This window comes from Felis catus, chromosome C1 (assembly GCF_018350175.1).
Source record: "Felis catus isolate Fca126 chromosome C1, F.catus_Fca126_mat1.0, whole genome shotgun sequence".
NCBI lineage: Eukaryota > Metazoa > Chordata > Mammalia > Carnivora > Felidae > Felis > Felis catus.
Genome location: NC_058375.1, coordinates 92,357,519 through 92,377,939, shown reverse-complemented (window position 1 = coordinate 92,377,939; position 20,421 = coordinate 92,357,519). Strand labels below are relative to the sequence as shown.

Here is a 20,421-nt window from a genome sequence, read left to right as displayed (position 1 = left end):
CCTTTGTTAGCAATAAGTTCTCTGAGTTTCAGCGGTCTTGATTTCTCAGGAATGTTGGTTCCCTGATTCTTCTTTACATCTGATTCACTCTTTTCATGATGGAAGAGCAATTTGTTTATCTCCTTGCAGAGTAGGAAACAAAGCAACCATGTTTCTGGCATGTTTATCCATGTCCCATGTGTAAAGTGTCCCCCTTCATAAGCTATAGTGGAAGGATCAAAATAAACATGCTTCCAAAGCTGTCTGATCACCAGAACAACTACTGTTTCCCCAGCAGGAAAAACTTTCAATATCTGGGGAACTTGAACTTTTTCCTGCCCACCACATGAAAATTACAATATGCAGTTTTCAAAGTTTTTCAAAGCATACTGTCTGTTTTTTAAATTTTTTTCTTTCCTTTTAAGGCTCAGAGTTTAGAAACAAAGAATGTGAAGATAATAAGCCCTTTAATGGAGATGGTCAAAGAAGGTGGAGTCATTTCTTTGTGGAGAGGAAATGGTGTTAATGTTCTCAAGATAGCTCCTGAAACAGCTGTTAAGGTCTGGTCAAATGAACAGGTAAAGCCATACTGCCTATGACATTAATTAACAAGGGAAAGTTATTCAATTTTATTTTTTTAAAAACTGCTTCAGATTATCACAAAACAAAGGGGAACATTTGTTTATATTGAAACATTATTTTAATGTTATATTATTATTTTATGATTATAATGCTCTTATTTTAATGCTGTTTTTAAAAGAAATTCCTTCTTTTAAGTATTTCCTCAATAAAAGCTATTTTTGTTTGCACTTCTACATGGAAAGTTCACAATATTATACTAAGTTCACTGAATTCCAACAGGAATATAGTTGAATCAAGGGAGACAAAATGAAGCAATGGCCAGAGCAGGGCTTTAGAGACCACAGACTTGTATTTGGCACATTCTAGCTGTGTAGATTTGGATAAGTTCCCATAATATCTCTGAATTTCAGTTGGTTCATCTGTAAAATGTGGAAAATAATATGCACCTTGCAAACAGGTTGGCACATCATAAGCATTCAAGAAACAGTGGTCCCAAGTATTACATAAGGCATTATAAGGGATATTGTGGGAAAGTTCTACAGGGGGATTCAAACTAGATTGTGGGGTTGGGGACAGCCTCCTTAAGGAGTAACATTTAGGTTGAAACCCAAAGGGTAAGTGGAAAATTTCCAGTTTAAAGACAGAGAAAAGAATATTTCAGGCAGAGGAAACAACATGTTTAGAGCCCTGGAGGCAAAAGAGCAAGATGTGTTTGAGGTGCTAAAAAAAGTTCCATATGGCTATAGTAGAGATCCTGGTTAAAGATAAGGCTGGAGAGGCAGGAGGGCAAAGGGAGGAGAGGAGAGGCAAAAGCATATGAAGGGGAGAATGGTTGGGATAGTATGCGGTAACCCAGGGGAGAGAGGAGAGTGAGGTCAGTGGAGAGAGACAAATGGACAGATTTCAGAGATATTTAAGAAGTGGGTAAGATTTTGTTATAATTGTGGAATGTAAGAGAGAGAAGGGTGTCACGGATGATACTGAGATTTCTAGTTTGTTCAACTGGAGCCATTTATTGTGATGGGGAACACCTGGGCAGGACTACCATGTCACAGATCCTCAAGGGCACCATTCACAGTATACTTTTTTTGGTACATGACATTTGTTATTTAGGAGGATCACAAGATTTTTGGGTGTGGTGTGTGTGTTTACATTTAGTTCTGAGCATGTGGAATTTGAGGTGTCCGTATCGGTTAAGAGTCTTTAGGTCATAAGTAACACTAAGCAAGCTGGCTTACACAATAAACAATTTATTTTTTCACATTCAGAAATAGGGTGGATTTCTGATGAAACTTCATTTATCTGCTCAACAGTGTCACCAAAGACTCCACCTGCCCTCCCCGCCCCCCCCCCCCCATCTTTTCTCTCTGACTTCCACTGAGTTCTTTATCCTAAGACTTCCTCTTTTTGTGATTCAAAGATGACTGCCAGAGGCTTCCAGGGGTTCATGTTTCTTTGTGTGTAACAGGAAGAGACCTGGCTCTCCTAGTAGTTCACTCAGAAGAGCAAGGAAGCCTTCCTAAAACATTTCCTTGGGTCTCACTGGTCCAGGTTGTACCACTTATCAACCCTTGAACTAATCAATATTGCAGAGTGATAGGATGTACTGATTGGCTTGGAACAAGAAGCTAAAATAAAGACCAAAATAAAAACCAAGGAAATATTCTGCTGAAAATCCATTCCTTAAGGAAAATTTTATTATCATCGATACATGCAGTAATTATGACCACTTCCTCAATTTCAATGTGGCAAGAATGCTACATGTCTGTATTATTGTGTTTAATCTTCACAACTTCACAACACAATCCTGCAAAGTAGGGACTGCAGATATAATGGTGACCAGTATGGACAAGGCACTTACCTTCATTTTCCAGATGAAAAAACTGAGTTATAGAGAAGTTAAATAACTTATCCCAGATTACTCAGTAAGTGACCTAGCCGAGATCAAGTCCTAAGTTTGTGATGTCACGTTGCTTCATCGAAATTGGATGAGGTGCTGCCAGAACTTACTACATAAGGTGCTCAGTCATTTCCATCTCAATGGTTTCCATTCCATTATATTAATTCCTTATTATAATCAACATTTGTTGGATGTCTGCTATATACCAGATCTTATTCTAAGCACAAAGACTTACAAGATAAAGTCTCTATTATTAGTGTTAGGACCTCCTGTCTAATGGGCATGGCTATATTTAGGTGCTTGGTAATGTGCATTATGGTTTTTAACTGTGGATTACATGCCCAGGTGTTCATTGATACTAAATAAGTTTGTATGCCCTCTGGGATTTCTGAGTAGTAACATACCTTTGAACTCTTATTAATACAGTATAAGACGTTTCTTTCTTCTGGAGGAGTCACTTTAAAAGCTTTTGAGCAATTTGCTTCTGCTTCTTTGGCTGGTGCTACTGCACACTCCCTTATTTACCCCTTGGAGGTAAGTTCTGTTGAAAGAAGATGATTTAATTCCTAACTTTAATGAAAATTATGGCTCTTTGTTTTTCAAATGAGCCACAATCCTCTTACAATTAGTAGTCATTATATTGAGTAGGGAAAACCTATTCCCAGGGCAGTATCACTAGAGCTGTAACATCTAAGCTTGTGTTTCTATTGCTGTTCTTTATTTTGCATTTTCCCTCCCATATGAACATTAAAATTGGCTTACTAAGTTTCTTTTAAACAAAACCCAAAAACCAAAACCAATTGAGATTTTTGACTCAAACTGTACTGAATGAATTTTGGGAAGAAAGGACAATTGCAGTGCTGAATCTTTTTGTTCAGGAATGAGTTATCTGTATTTAGATCTTCTGTTATATCCTTTGATAAAGTTTATAATAATTTTCATATACAGGTCTTACACATTATGAGGCTTCTGTATTACTAGGCACTTTGTGATATTTGTTGCTCTTAATGTATTCCATTACATTCTGCTAATGTTTATTGCTAGTACATATGAAAACTCTTGGATTTTAACTTCTATCCAACCACTTTAAATCACTCATTAATTCTAATAATCTGGAAGGTTTTAAGATTTTTCTCTTAATCATTGTTCTTCTGAAATTTCACCATGAGATGTACAGATTTGGATTATTTTTTTCATACTAGTTAATTTTGTTTTTTTCAATGAAAATGTCAGCATTTTCCTGGTCCTGGGAAATTTTTCACTATTAAATTTTCTAGTATGTTTTTCTTTTTGATCTTTCTATATTCTCCTTCTGTAATTCTTTTTAATTAATTAATTATTTAAAAATATTTATTTATTTTTAAAAGTTTATTTATTTTTGAGAGAGAGAGAGAGAGAGAGAGACAGAATGTGAGTGGGGGGAGGGGCAGAGAGAGGGAGACACAGAATCTGAAGCAGGCTCCAGGCTCTGAGCTGTCAGCACAGAGCCCGATGCAGGGCTCAAACTCAGGGACCGCAAGATCATGATCTAAGCCAAAGTTGGATGCTCAACCGACTAGCCACCGAGTCGCCCCTATTTATTTATTTTTGAGAGAAAGAGAGATGGAGAGCATGAGTGGGGTAGGGGCAGAGAGAGAGGGAGAGAGTGTTCTGTCAGCACAGAGGTCGAAGTGGGGCTTGAACCAGGAACCATGAGATCATGACCTGAACTGATATCAAGAGTCGGTCACTTAACTGACTGAGTCACCCAGGTGCCTCTAATTAGTTAATTTTTATTCCAGTATAATTAATGTACAGTGTTATATTAATTTCATGTGTTCAATATAGTGATTCAACAGTTCTACACCTTGCGGTGTTCATCATAATAAGTGTGCTCTTAAATCACCTTCAACTATTTCACCCATCCCCCCATCCACTTCCCCTCTGATAACCATTAGTTTGTTCTCTATATTTAAGACTCTTTTTTGGTTTGTCTCTTTTTTCCCTTTGTTCATTTTGTTTCTTCAATTCCACATATGAGCAAAATCATATGGTATTTGTCTTTCTCTAATTTATTTCATTTAGCATTATACCCTATCTATGTTGTTGCAAATGGCAGGATTTCATTCTTTTCTATGGTGGAAAAATGTAATAATATAATATAATATAATATAATATAATATAATATAATATAATATATATAGTAATATATTATCAATATCTGCATCTATCTATATCTATCTATCTACATCTACATTACATCTTCCTCTTTATCCATTCATCTATCTATGGATACTTGGACTGCTTCCATAATTTGGTTATTGTAAATAATACCTCAATAAACATCGGGGTGCATATATCTTTCCAAATTAGTGTTTTTGTGTTCTTTGGGTAAATAACAGTAGTGGAATTATTGGATCATATGGTTGTTCTATTTTGAATTTTTTGAGGAACCTCCATACTGTTTTGCACAGTGGCTATACCAGTTTGCATTCTTGTCAACAGCACATGAGGATTCCTTTTTCTCTACGTCCTCACCAATACTTGTTTGTTTGTTTCTTTTTTTTTTTGAAAGTGTATTTATTTTGAGAGAGAGAGACAGAAAGAGAGCAAGCAGCGGGGGAGGGGGCAGAGAGAGGGAGACAGAATCCCAAGCAGGCTCCATACTGACAGCACAAAGCCCGATGTGGGTCTCCAACCCACAAACCATGAGATTATGACCTGAGCCGAGATCAAGAGTTGGACGCTTATCTAATGAGCCACCCAAGCATCCCTAATTCTTGTTTCTTGTGTTTTTTTATTCATCCTGACAGGTGTGAGGTGATATCTCATTGTGGTTTTGATTTGCATTTCCTTTATGATTAGTGATATTGAACATCTTTTCATGTGTTTTTTGGCCATCTGTATGTCTTCTTTGGAAAAATGTCTGTTCATATCTTCTGTCCATTTTTAAATTGGATTGTGGTTTTTTGGTATTGATTTGTATATGTTCTTTTTATATTAACCCCTTATTAGATACATCATGTGCAAAAACATCTTCTTTCATTCAGAAGGTTGTCTTTTAGTTTGGTTTATTTCTTTTCTGTGCAGAAGCCTTTTATCTGATGTGGTCCCAATAGTTTATTTTTGCTTTTGTTTCCCTTGCTTCAGGAGACATATCTAGAAAAATGTGTTATGGCCAATGTCAGAAAAATTATTGCCTATGCTCTGTTCTAGGATTCTTATTGTTTCAGGCCTCACATTTAGATCCTTAATACGTTACAAATTTATTTTTGTGTATGGTGTAAGAAAGTGGTTTAATTTCATTCTTTTCATGTAGCTGTCCAGTTCTCCCAACACCATTAGTTGAAGAGGCTGTCTTTTTCCCATTACACATTCTCACCTCCTTTGTTGAAGATTAATTAACCATATAATTGTGGGTTTATTTCTGGGGTTTCTATTCTGTTCTTTTGATCTATGTGTCTATTTTTGTGTCAGTACCATACTGCTTTGATTACTATAGCTTTGTAACACATCTTGAAATCTGGGATTGTGATATGTCCAGTTTTGTTCTTCCTTTTCAAGATTGCTCCAGCTATTTGAGGTCTTTTGTGCTTCCATACAAATTTTAAGATTATTTTTTCTAGTTCTGTGAAAAATGCTGTTGGTATTTTGATAGGGATTGTATTAATCTGTAGACTGCTTTGTGTAGTATGGACATTTTAACAATATTTTTTCTCCTAATCCATGAGCATGGAATATCTTTCCATTTGTTTGTGTCATCTTCAATTTCTTTCATCAGTATTTTATGGTTTTCAGAGTACAGGTCTTTCACCTCCTTGGGTAAGTGTATTCCTAGGTATTTTATTATTTTTGGTGCAATTGTAAATGGGATTGTTTCTTAATTTCTCTTTCTGTTTCTTCATTATTAGTGCAAAGAAATGCAACAGATTTCTGTATAATGATGTTGTATCTTGCAACTTTACTAAATTCATTTATCAGTTCTAGTAGCTTTTGATGATGTCTTTAAGGGTTGGTTTTATGTATATAGTTCATGTAATCTGCAAATAGTGAAAGTTTTACTTCTTCCTAACCAATTTGGAGACCTTTTATATCTTTTTTTTTTTTAAATCTGATTGCTGTGGATTTCCAATACTGTGTTGAATAAAAGGATGAGAGTGGACATCCTTGTCTTGTTCCTGATTTCAGGGGTAAAGCTTCCAATTTTCATCATTGAGTATTATGTTAGTTGTGGGTTTTTCATATATGGCCTTTATTATGTTGAGGTATGTTCCCTCTAAACATACTGTGTTAAGGGTTTTTATCATGAATGGATGTTATACTTTGCCAAATGCTTTTTCTGCATATATATTAAAATGCACATATGGTTTTTATCCTTTCTCTTGTTGATGTGATATATCATGTTGATTCATTTACAAATAGTGAACCACTGCAGCATCCCAGGAATAAATCTCACTTGATCATGGTGAATAATTTTTTTAATGTATTGTTGGATTCAGTTGGATTGCTAATATTTTGTTGAGGATTTTGCATCTACGCTCATCAGTGTGTTGGTCTGTAGTTTTCTTTTTTGTAGTGTCTTTATCTGCTTTTGGTAACAGGGTAATGCTGGCCTCATAAAATTAATTTGGAAGGTTTCCTTTGTCTTCCAGTTTTTGGAATGGTTTGAGAAATATAGATATTAACTCTTTACATGTTTGGTAGAATTCACCTGTGAAGCTGCCTGGTCCTGGACTTTTGTTTGTTGGGAGGTTTTTTTTTTTTTTATTACTGATTCAATTTCATTGCTGGTAATGGTCTGTTCAAATTTTCTATTTCTTCCTGATTCAGTTTTGGCATGTTATGTGTTTCTAGGAATTTATCCACTTCTTCTAGGTTGTCTAATTTGTTGGCATATAATTTTTCAGAATATTCTCTTACAATCCTTTGTATTTCTGTGGTGTTGGTTAGTTCTCTTTCATTTCTGATTTTTAAATTTCAGCTCTCTCTCTCACTGTCTCTCTCTATCTCTCTCTCTTTTCTGAGTCTGGCTAAAGGTTTATCCATTTGGTCAATCTTTTCAAAGAACCAGCTCCTGGTTTCATTGATCTGTTCTATTGTTTTTTTAGTTTCTATTTTGTTTATTTCTGTTCTAATCTTTATTATTTACTTCTACTGGTTTTGGGTTTTGTTTCTTGTTCTTTTTCTAGCTCCTGTAGGTGTAAGGTTAGGTTTTTTTTGTTTTTGTTTTTTTTGTTTTTTGTTTTTTTTAGTTTTTTTCCTTGGTTCTGAAGGTAGGCCTGTATTGCTATAAACTTCCCTCTTAGAACAGTTTTTGCTATGCCCCCAAAGGTTTTGGAATGTTGTGTTTGCATTTTCATTTGTTTCCATGTAGTTTTTTTTTCCCTTGATTTCTTGGTTCACCCATTCCTTGCTTAGCAGCATGTTATTTAATTTCCATATATTTGTGCTCTTTCCAGATTTTTTCTTGTGACTGATTTCTAGTTTCATATCATTGTGGGCAGAAAAGATGTGTGGTATGACTTCAATCTTTCTGAATTTGCTGAGACTTGTTTTATGGCCTAATATGTGATCTATTCTGGAGAATGTTCTATGTGCACTTGAAAAGAATGTTTATTTTGCTGTTTCAGGATTGAATGTTAAGAATACATCTGTTAGATCCACCTGGTCTAATGTGTCATTCAAAGCTACTATTTCCTTGTTGATTTTCTGTTTGGATGATTTATCCATTGATGTAAGTTGGGTGTTATAGTCCCCTACTATTGCATTACTATCAATTACTTCCTTTATGTTTGTTATTAGCTGTTTTATGTATTTGGGTGCATAAGTATGTATAGTTGTTATAGTTTCTTGTAGAATTGTTTGCCTTATTATTATATAGTGTCTTTCTTTGTTCTTTGTTACAGTCTTTGTTTTAACATCTATTTTTCCAATATAAGTATTGCTACCCCAGATTTCTCTTCAATTCCATAAATGTTTTTCCATCCCTTCACTTTCAATCTACATGTGTCTTAAGGTCTGAAATGAGTCTCTTGTAAGCAGCATATAGATGGGTCTTGATTTTTTATCTATTCCATCATCCTATGTCTTTTTATTGGACTGTTTAGTTCATTTACATTCAAAGTAATTATTGATAGGTAAGAATTTATTGTCATTTTGTTACTTGTTTTATTATTATTTTTGTAGTTGTTCTCTGTCCCTTTCTTCTCTTGCTTTCTTCTCTCATGGCTTTATTTGCTTTCCTTAGTGGGCTACTTGGATTCCTTTCTTTCTTTCTTTTTTTTTTTTTTTTTTTTGAAGATCTATTATTGGCCTTTGATTTGTGGTTATTATTTAGGTTTTTATTTAACATCTTCTTCATATAGCAGTTTATATTAAGTTGATGGTCCCTTAATTTGAATCCTTTCTTTACTCCTCTCCCCTCCATGTTTTAGGTATATGGTATCATACTTAACATTCTTTTATTCTGTGAATCAAATGACTGATTTTTATAGACATACTTATATTTACTGCTTTTTCCATCCTGATTTTCGTATTCCTGGTCTTTCCTTTCCACTCAAAGAGTCCCCTTTAACATTTCTTGCAAAGCTGGTTTAGTTGTGATGAATTCCTTTAACTTTTGTTTACTTAGGAAACTTTTTTTTTTTTAAATGGGAGAGAGCATGCACAGGGTAGGGGCAGAGGGAAAGGGAGAGAGAGAGAGAATCTTAAGCAGGCTCCACACTCAACACAGAGCCTGATGCAGGGCTTGATCTCCAGACTGTGAGATCATGACCTGAGCTGAAATCAAGGGTCAAATGTTTAACGAACTGAGCCACTCACGTGCCCCTGTCTGGGAAACTCTTAATCTCTTCTTTCTTCTTAATGATAGCCTTGCTGGATAGAGTATTCTTGGTTGCAGGTTTTTTCTTTCAGCACTTTGAATATATCATGCCACTCCCTTCTGGCTTGCAAAGTTTCTGCTGAAAAATCAGCTGATAGCCTTATGTGGTATCCCTTGTATTTTTTTTTTTCCTCTTGCTGCTTTTACAATTCTCTCTGTATAACTACTTTTGCTATTTTAATTACTATGTGTCTTGGTGTAGACCTCCTTTGGTTGATATTGTTGGGTCTCTCTCTGGGCCTCCTGGATCTGGATTCTTGTTTCCTTCCCCAGATTTGGAAAGTTTTCAGCTATTATTTCTTCAAAATTTTCTGCCCCTCTTTTTCTCTCTTCTCCTTCTGGGATCCCTATAATGTGAATGTTACTATGCTTGGTGTTTGCTGAGTATCTTAAGTCTACTTTCATTTATTATTATTATTTTTTCTCTCTCCTTTTCAGCTTGATTGCTTTCCATTACTCTGTGCTCCAGGTCACTGATCCAGTATTCTGCTTCCTCTAGTCTACTATTTATTCCATCTAGTGTGTTTTTTTTTAAATTATTTTTTTATTTTTTTTTTAACATTTATTTATTTTTGAGACAGAGAGAGACAGAGCATGAACGGGGGAGGGGCAGAGAGAGAAGGAGACACAGAATCGGAAGCAGGCTCCAGGCTCTGAGCCATCAGCCCAGAGCCTGACGTGGGGCTCGAACTCACAGACCGCGAGATCGTGACCTGGCTGAAGTCTGACGCTTAACCGACTGCGGCACCCAGGCGCCCCTCTAGTGTGTTTTTAATTTCAGTTATTAAATTCTTCATCTCTAATAGTTTTTTTTTCCATTTTCTATCTCTTTGTTAATGGTGTCACTGAGGTCTTCTACTCTTTTCTCAAGTCCAGTGAGTATCTTTATGACCATTTCTTTAAGTTCTCTATCAGGCATATTACTTATCTCTGTCTCATTTAGCTTTTTTTTTTGCTGTGATGTTGTCCTGTTCTTTCATTTGGGGCATATTCCTCTGTCTCCTCATTTTGACTAACTCTCTATGTCTGTTTCTGTATGTTAAGACAGTCAGGGGGCTCCTGGGTAGCTTAGCTGGAAAACATCTGACTCTTGATTTCATCTCAGGTCATGATCTCATGGCCATGGGATTGAGCTCTGCGTCCATCTCTGAGCTGAGCATGGGGCCTGCTTAAGATTCTCTCTCTCTCTCTCTGAAAAGAAAAGAAAAGAAAAGAAAAGAAAAGAAAAGAAAAGAAAAAAATAACATCAGCTGTATCTTCTGCTCTTGAAAGTAGTGTCCTTCTGAAGAAGAGGTTCTGTAGTGCCCTCCAGTGCAATGTCCCTTATTTGCCAGAACCTGGCACCTCAGCGGTGTCTCCTATGTGTATTGCATGCACCCTGCTATTATGGATAAGCCACTTTTTTCCTTCAATTTAGTCATCTACAATGGCTCTCTTTTTCCATTGTGGGCAAGGTTTGGTTCTGTATTGTTGGTGGGCCAGTCTGGGCCATGTACTTAAGTTGAGTCAGATAAAGTGTTTTCTAGAGATGCAGTAAAGGAAATGCACTGCTGAGGCCATAGTTGGACTGCTGTGTGTGGTTATCTTCCCCTCTTCCCAGAGCATGAGTCACTTTGGAGTGGTGCTGGCCTCTGTTGAGGTTGCTTGCACACTGTCAGATTTAAAGCACTGCTTTAGATGGGCTCCAATCAAGGGACTATTGGAGTGAGCAAGTCTGCAGAAGAATGTGGTGGTGGGGGCCTGTGGTTCCAGCAAAGTCTGGGACTTGAAGCCTTGAGGGATTGAGGCAGGCCTGGTTGTGTGGGCAGATATGCAGAAACCCATGGGGGGTGGGATGCATGGTGTTAGCAAGGGTTTTGCAGATATGCTCTGGTAGGGGACCTAGAACTGAAGTCTGGTTGGAAGGGGCATGTCTGCAAGAGAATGAAGGGGTGGAGTACTCTGTTAGCAAGTTAGGTAGCCGTTTTTGATGCTGTGCTGGTTTCCACCTGTGTCTGTGTGTCTAGACTGGGGTGGTGTTGGAGGGAAATGGCACCCACCAGCTCCTTTGCTCCTTGAGAAGTCTCCCAACATCACATGCCCCTCTATCACATACTCTCAGATTAGTAAACAAATCTCCCTCCTGTGTGCCCCAGGCATTTTTCAAACTGCTGCTTCTATGTTGTATCTCCACTTGGTTGTCTGCTATGTTGTCCAAGGGCGGGGTCTCAGTTTCCTTTAGTCATCCTAGATCTCCTAGAGCTGAGCCCACTGATTTTTAAAGTCCCACGTGTTAGACCCCACTGATTATAAGAATTCATGAAATTTGGCCCTTCTGATTTTTAAAGTCAAATGTTACAGAGATTTGTCTTCCTTGTGTGGGATCCCCATTTCTGGGGTGCCTGGTATGAGGGTCTGTTTGTATTTCCCCTCTCCTACCTGCATTGTCCCTTTTGGCCCCTAGACAGTCCCATAGTCCATTTAGTTCCAGACCATATCTCCACCCTTCTTACTCTCTTTGATGTGGCCTCTTCTGTTTATCTGTGGAGAGTCTGTTCTGCCAGTCTTCTGGTGTTTTCTGGGTTATTTACACTGATATGGGTGTTTTCCGGTTGTATCTTGGGACAAAGTGAGCTTAGGATACTCCTATTCTGTCATCTTCTCTGGAAGTCTCCCTCCTGTAACTCTTACTTGATAGATACTGGAATTCCTTGTGATATCATTCAAAATTCCATCAATCTTTTTTCTTATACTTTCCCTTTCTTTACCCTTCTGAATTATATTCTGGGAGAATTTGTTGACTTGATATGCCACTCATGAATTTATTCTCTAGCTATTTCCATGTTGTTCTTCATTTCATCTAATGAATTATTTTTTAATGATAAAAATTTTAATTAGAAATTAGTTTTTTTCTAAACCTAGATGTAATACACTTTTGAATTCCTCTGAAAATTTTAATTATACTTATTTTACAGTCTTCAGTTTGTTCTGTTAGCTTTATTTTTTCTAAATTCTAAATTAATGGATACAAGGAACACACAGGGGCCTTGGATTAAACATGAAAGTGGTTAATTTTAGAGCTAGAAATCATACTAGCTGTAGGTAATTTAAAAATATTTTGAATTATTATCTGTAACGCTGATCCTTTTCTACTCCTTTGTAATCACAAGGATGAAATGTCCAGTTTTTAAGAATATAGATTTTGCATATAGTTTTAAATTAAAATTCTTTTTATTACTTCGAGGCCTAAACTTGTCTGTGTATTTGTGTGACAGGATTTATATAAAACCTAAGACAAGCAGTACTTTCTTCCTATTATGTAGCTTCAAATTTTCATAGTAAAGAAGCAGTTGATTTAGCAGGGGATAAGGAGATTGCTATAAAGGCATTTCTATCATAGTATCTGAAAACGGGATAGTAAAAATTGAGAGCTACTTACTTGATAAAGAGTTATTGCTCCTGTCTCATGTTGAATTTCAGCATCACCAGGGTTTTTTTCTTTTTTTTCATGAGTGTTTTCTGTATGTTTTCTGCATTTTATATATTCCTCTTAGCCTTTCCATTTTATTCTGTTATCTCTCCAAGGGTTCCAGACCCTTGTTACAAATGTTGTATTAGTTTTTGTACATGTCAGGATTAGTGGAGAAGTTGCAGTTTGGGAAAGGAAAATCTAAGAACAAAAATGTATAAGAAAATCAATCACTGTGGGGCAGAGACTTTGGCTATTTTTGTGGTGGGAAAGATAAATTTTTATTTTGTTTTAATTTCAAACTAAACTTACTGAATAATTTAAGGAAATACTGGATGCCCTTTACACAAATTCTCCATATACATTTTACCCCACTTGTTCACTCTCTCTCTCCACACATATATGTGTGTGTGTGTGTGTGTGTGTGTGTGTGCGTGTGTGTATGTAGACAGAGAAAAAATGTTGGAAAGATTATGCCCCTTTAACCCTAAATATTTCAATGTGACTTCCTTAAGAATAAGAACTGTTTTATGTATTATCAAAATCAGTAAATTTAACAATGATAGAATACTATTGTCTAATCCATAGTCCTTATTTAAATGACATTAATTGTTCATTGTTCTAATAATGTTCTTTATGGTAATTTTTAAAAAGTGGTCTGAGATCCCATCCAGGATCATGTGTCAGGTCTCTTTAATATCTTTTTTCTAGATCAGATCAGAATCAGATCATATCAGAAAAGATCTCCATCTTTTCTTCTTATTTTTAAATCTTTCTTTACCTTGGTAGTTTTGTGTGTGTATTTGGGGGGGCTTTCATTTAAACACACACATAATATATGTATATATAACTTATATACTATATAATACATATATAAAATTTATTTATTTATTTATTTATTTATTTATTTATTTATTTATTTATAAGCAACAACAACAAAAAGAATAATTACTATGTCCTGAAAAAAGAAAGGCATTTTAATTTTGAGGACAGTAGACTGTAGTTTTTGAGTTTTTTTTTTTTTACAGTTTATTTATTTATTTTGAGAGAGACAGAGACAGTGCAAGTGGGGGAGGGGCAAAAAGAGGGGGAGAAGAGTTCACAAAATTATGATAATGATTTAGATACCTAACTAAATGACTGTTAAAAGTCTTTTGCAAGATGAGATGCAGTGATTCTATTTCACTTAAAAATAACTCAATAAAGTACCTGCTGGTTATTAGGAGAAATTATTTATTGAATTCAGAAAAGACAGATTCTTTTAAATAAATTAAAAGTAACTTGTTATGCAAGTGTTCTTCAAGATGGGCAAGGATTTCTAATAAATTTTAACTTGATAAATGAGTGATGTTTTGCAATACAAGTAGTACACGATGCTGAACATCATATGATTACAACTGAGGCAATGGTTCTTCAAATCCACTTTGATATACTAGTGCTTTGGATTGCAAGCATGTTCGCAGAACGAATTATGCTTGCAAACCAAGGTTTTACTGTATATGCACCCATGAAACTACCAACTAGATCAAGACAGTACATTTCCAGCACCCCAGAAGGGTTCTTTATGCTCTACCCAATCAATAAACACCCCCGCCTGAAGTAATTATTATTCTGACTTTGATCACCATTGATTAGTTTGCCTGTTCTTGAAAACTATGTACTGTCTTGGAGAGTCAACTATGTTGTTGCATGTAATTGTTTTCTCTTGTGTGTAGTATTTCATTACATGAATACCACACTTTATCCATTGTAGTATTTTAAATTTTATTTTAATTTATTTTTTAAATTGAAGTATAGTTGACATACAATATTTCAATAATTTTGCATGTACAACACAGTGATTTGACATTTATATCCATTATGAAGTGCTCACCACAATAAGGTTAGTTCTTAATTATACTATGGAAAACATAAGAACTTATCCCTCTCTGATGTGTATATGCACACCAGGAGAAGAAATGTTGAGTTACAGGGTAATGCATATTCAGTTTTAGTAGATACTGCCAAATTAGTTTTCCAATTTATACTATAATAGCAATGTGTGAGTTCCATTTGCTCTACATCTTTGTTAATACTGGTTATTGTCAGTCTTTTAATTTAGACATTCTGATAGTTGTGCAATAAAATCTCACTGGCTTTAATTTACATTTCTCAATGATTAATAATGTTTAACACCTTTAATACTTATTTTACCATTTGGGTATGTCCTTCCAAAAAGGACATACTATGCTATTTTAATGTGTCTTGGTGTAGACCTCCTTTGGTTGATTTTGTTGGGTCTCTCTCTGGGCCTCCTGGATCTGGATTCTTGTTTCCCTCCCCAGATTTGGAAAGTTTTCAGCATTTTGTATGAAAAACTGTAGACTCTGGATGATGTTATTTTTATACAAACAGGGCTAACCTTTCTTCTGGTAGGCAGTTACTCTATAGGCAGAGCAACCTAAATCTATTGAAGGTTGGTTTTAGATTTGTTAAGAATGATGTATTTCAGCTTTGGCCTCTATCCAAGGTACTTACTCTTAGAGTATGGTCCTTACCCCTAGACAGTAAGCTTTTATGAGTATTATCTGAAAGCCTAAGCTTTTGTATTATCTGATAGCTTAAGTGGTTACCTTACCTTCTTGGGCTTGAACTCCAACCTTGATGATCAAGCGTTGTGTTATTGCTAAAATCTTTTCTAGATTGTTAGTCTTCCACCTGCTCTTTTCTTCTGGTGTTCTTGAAATCTCATTTGGTGTAGTTTTAGAGATGGCAATGCCTCAAGGGAAAATTTCACAGAGACTTTTGGACTCACTTCACTAATATTACCTCCATTTCAGGATTTTGCTCAAGTATCCAGCAAATTGGTATCTTTAAATTCCAATGTCTGTCCTCAGTTCAGTAACACTCCTCTTTTCTGCTTGGATCCTATTCTCTCATGCTGAAAATTGTCAAATGGCCTAAGGTAAAACAAAACAAAACAAAACAAAACAAAACAAAACAAAACAAAACAAAACAAAACCAATACGCAAACAGAGTGAAATGTAGTGCTTACCTCTGTACTTTCTTTCTCTCAGAGATCCTAGTTTTGCTTGCATTGATTACTCTCAAACACTAGCTTCATATACTTTTTTTCATATTTTAATAGTTATTTTTATTTGTAGGATTAGTGTGACACAAACTACTCTGCCATAACAAAAAATGAAAATCCTCTTTTGTTCTTTTGGCATCTCCACATTTATTTCTGAACTTTTCTTTTGTTTTTTTAAAATGATGTCTCATGGTCACTTATCCTTCCCTTGCCTTCAAATCTGTAGTCAACTATTTTTCCTTTAAAATATTTTAATGTTTATTTATTTTTGAGAGAGAGAGAGAGAGAGAGAGCAAGTGGGGAAAGGACAGAGAGAGAGGGAGACACAGAATCAGAAGCAGGCTCCAGGCTCTGAGTTGTCAGCACAGAGCCTGATGCGGGGCTTGAATCCATGAACTGTGAGATCATGACCTGAGCTGATGTAGGATGCTTAACAGACTGAGCCACTTAGGTACCCCTATTTCTCCTTTTAGTACGTAGGATAGTGATATTTCAAAATCAGTTACCTGAGCCCTAGAATCATCAGCAGATATTGAAGCTATTGAGTTAAAGGGAGTTGGGAAATAAGAGGGTCACATGATGCCAAAGTATCATCCATCAGATTTCTCGCTAACTGCAAAGAGGAAAACATACGGTTACGGTGGAGAGAATGGGTGGTCACTATTGCAACCAACTGACCAAATTCAGTATTAGTAACAGTAAAATAAAGTTAAAAAAACACTTCAGATGTAATGTGCCTCTTGATGTAATGTAAAATGAAGTGCATAGCATCTGCTATGAAGTACTCTTGCCCAAAATGTTTTAGTGGCATCTGGGAATGCTTTTAGACCTAAAGGAAATATAGGGGATCAAGGGACACGTTTAATGATACTATTAAGAATCAACCAGACAAATATAGAATGTAGGCTATTCTATAAGACAATTGGCCTGGGCTATTCAAACAGCCATTGTCACAGAAAAAATGGTGGTTGTGGGGGAATGACTGGTAGTAGTCCTGATTAGGAAACTAAAGTAACAAAACTAGTACAATGAGTAAATTTTGTTTAGATTTTAGTTTGAAAAAAAAAAAACTCTAAGTGACATTTTTGGGACAACTGGGCAATTTTAATTTTAATAAGGAGGTATATGGTAAGATAGAGAATTATTTTTAATTTTTTAAGGCATAATTATGATTTGCATTACATAGATTAATCTCCTTATTTTTAGGATATGTTGACATATTTAAGGCTGCAAGGTTCATGGTGTTTGTAATTACCTTTAGAGTGCATACATTCACACACATATGTAAACACATAATTATATGTAAGTATAGAGAAAAGAGGAAAAAAACCAAAAACTAAGTATAGCAAAATGTCAAAATTTGAAACTATGTAGTGAGTATAAAAATGTTCATTGTACTATTCTTTCTGTAGTTTACAATTTTCACAATAATGAGGTGGGGGCAATCAATGGGGAATGTAGGTTCAACATTAGAAAAAAAAGTAAGCATGTTCCACATTCTTTTATAAAATTATAGAAATTAAGAGCAATGTTACTAGCTTCTACCAAAAAATAAAAGGCAAAAAAAAAATGAACGTAGTAATAGAACATTCTCCAAGAAGTTGCATGGTGAGTAAATATTTTCTAAAATTTCAAGGGAATTTATCTAAATTTCAAAGGAATTATTTTATTTTGAATGGGGAAGGATGGAGGGAGGAAATGTTTAGATTAAAATAAATAGTAACAGAAACTTTTCAATTCTCAACTGCTTTGTACTCAGTTTAGCTATGTCAATTTTGGGAACATGATATAGTGATTAGGGATTAGCTTAAGAATTTGAGAATGTTGCCAGGCACTATGCAATGATCTGAGCATGTGGGGTTTGAGTAAGCAAAAAGACATTGGTCCCTGCTCTCATGGAACTGGTAGTCCAGTAGGGAAGATAGTTATTAATTAAATATTTACACAAATACATAAACTGTGATGAGAGCTACAAAGGAAAAGTGGACTTCTCTAAATACTATATCACAGGAGGAGCTTAGGCAGTTCTGGAAGACTTTCTTGGGGAAGTGTTGCTTGAAATGAGAACTGAAGGCTGAGATGGGGTTAAATAGCCAAGGTTGGGGGAGTGACTTTCAGGCAAAGGGAAAAACATATCAACTAGCTTAAGAGGGAAGAAGTTTGGGGACATCTGAGAAACTGAAAAGTGGCCCATATGACTACAGTGCAGAAAGCAGGGGAATAGTACAAGTGAGGTGGCAGGAGGAAGCAGAGGCCAGACCTTACTATATTTAAGTCTAATGGGGAATATTTGAAACAGAAGAGTAACATAATCAGAGTTGCATTATTAAAAGTTCTCTCTGGTTAAAGTTATGGAGAAGAAAATGAAAGTGGTGATTATGGTAAAAGGCTGTTACACAGTCTAGGTAGTTGGGAGAATGGAGGCATGGCAGTGGACTTGTAGGTAAATGCATGGATTTGAGAGATATCAGTAAAACTGATGGGTAATGGTTTGGATATGTAAGACGAAGGAAATATTATGGATGCCTTTCAGGTTTCCAGTTTCAACAGCTAGATGAATGGTGGAGCCATTCTCTGAGAAAAGAAATAGTGAATGAAACATATTTGAATTTGTTTCTGAGTTTGAGTTTCTTAAGACATAAGATGTTGCATAAAGGTACCTATATATGTCTAAGTAGTTTTAAAAATTATGTTTACAATAATTATAAAGAAATTCACCACTAGTGGACAGAATTTGTTCCTAAAGTAAAGAAAATTAAATAGAGATGAACATCAAATAGTTCCAATAGAGTCCCTGATTATATACTATGATGAACCAGAGATGTTCCCTTGGGACTGCTTGTGAAAGAATTTAAGTAATTATATTTTATTATCTGTTTTAACATGTTTTACTTTAGTTACTGTTTGAAAAAAGCCAAATATCAAATGAATTAGGCTTTTTTCTTCTCTTTCATTTTCTAGGCATAATGGGAGTCCCACAGCTAAATATGATTGGTGTCTTTAATCAAATTTATAAAAGCAGTGGAGTGACAATATTTTTCAGAGGCATGACTCCAAATTTCTTAAAGCTGCTTCCTTCAGTATGCATAAACTGTATGGTTTATGAAACAATAAAACCACTCTTGAAAATAGAGTAGAAATGAAATCATGAACTGCCACTTTATGTACATTTATTTATAAGCATGGAAATGTCTTGGCTTTCTTCTTAAATTGCTAGAGGTCTGCATGAAAAGATGCTATACCCATCCTCCAAATAGATAAACATACAAATCAGACTTACTGAATTCTAATTTTTTTTGTAAGCCAGAATTACAGTTTATTAAGTTCTTTATGAACCAAAATCTTTAATATTCATAAAATCTATTTAAGCTTCTCTAAATTTTAATGAAACTCACCAGGAATTTGTATTAAAGTGGGTTAAAATGCAATTTCTATTAGCTAATACAACCTAATTATATTATTAACCTAATAAATTGTTATGTTAGAGAACAAAATTGGAATATTTTGAAGTTTTTCAGCATTTTCTATTTTAAAAACCTAATGTTGCCTTGCATACATATTTTAAATCTGAAAGCATTAAAAGAAAACCTACGCATTTAAAATTATAAATATAAGAGCGAAACAGTGGTGTTTGAACCCCTTTTATTTGTCTAAATAAACACAACAGTTACATCTTAAACAGAATTACATGGCATCAGAACACTGCAGTCTCCTACCAGTGTTGTTAATGGAATACTGGTGACTTATTGTTCACTTCCTGAGCACTCTCATTTGTGGATACAGAACTTTTTAACTTACTCTTAGTTCTTAACATTGCCAAAAATTGCAAGAAAGTCACTAATGTGAACAAAGACAAAAAATTGAGAACGCTTGTTTTTAAATCTATTAAAACAAAGTGTTCCTATATTTTTTCTATCTTTTATACTAATGAGTTTACATATATATTTTTCTATCCTTTATAACTGTGCTTTTAAACTCCATTCTTTAAGAATAAATAAAGGCTGATTAGAATTTTGCTTTGAAATCTTAAACTTATATGAAGGATGAATAGTATTCTTATTTTCCCTTTGGAAATTTTTATATTTTGCCTCTTTTTAAAAAATTAAGGAGTGCCTGGGTGGCTCAGATGGTTGAGCATCGGACTCTTAAATTGGGCTCAGGTCATGATCCCAGGGTTGTGGGATGGAGCCCCACATTGGGCTGAGCATAGAGACTGCTTGAGACTCTCTCTCTCCCCCTCCCTCTCTCTGCCTCTCTCCCCGGCTCATGCACATGAGCACTCTCTCTCTCTCTCTCTCAAAAATTAATTCATTATTTAAAATTTTATTTTTAATTAAAAATTTTTAAATGTTTATTTATATTTGAGAGAGAGAGAGAGAGAGAGAGAGAGAGAGAGAGAGAGCTCACATGCATGCAAGTGGGGGAAGGGCAGAGACAGCCAGAGACAGACTCTGAAGCAGGCTCCAGGCTCCAAGCTGCCAGCACAGAGCCCCACATGGGGCCTGAACTCATAAGCCTCGAGATCATGACCTGAGCCGAAGTCTGATGCTTAACCGACTGAGCCACCCAGTCGTCCCCCA

General features: G+C 35.4%; 1 protein-coding gene and 1 long non-coding RNA gene across 5 annotated transcripts in view; one reads left to right on the top strand and one right to left on the bottom strand.

The window, feature by feature from the left end:
* LOC123378990 (calcium-binding mitochondrial carrier protein SCaMC-1-like) overlaps positions 1-19,226 on the top strand; it is a 51,829-nt gene extending 32,603 nt beyond the window's left edge. For both annotated transcript variants that reach the window (XM_045033236.1, XM_045033237.1), the window contains exons 2-3: positions 405-557; positions 18,803-19,226. In XM_045033236.1, the coding sequence (XP_044889171.1) occupies positions 405-557; positions 18,803-18,808 (159 nt within the window). In that variant the 3' untranslated portion in view covers positions 18,809-19,226. The remainder of the gene's footprint in view (positions 1-404; positions 558-18,802) is intronic.
* The window catches only part of LOC109502514, an 87,011-nt gene that overhangs the window by 57,665 nt on the left and 8,925 nt on the right, over positions 1-20,421 (bottom strand). Inside the window, exons 2-5 of one of the 3 annotated variants that reach the window (XR_006582821.1) lie at positions 16,348-16,454; positions 15,389-15,710; positions 12,742-12,972; positions 2,866-3,002 (exon numbers count right to left, since the gene is read on the bottom strand). This is a non-coding gene — a long non-coding RNA (uncharacterized LOC109502514). The remainder of the gene's footprint in view (positions 1-2,865; positions 3,003-12,741; positions 12,973-15,388; positions 15,711-16,347; positions 16,455-20,421) is intronic. The other 2 variants (XR_002161142.3, XR_006582822.1) reach the window with 2 other exon arrangements.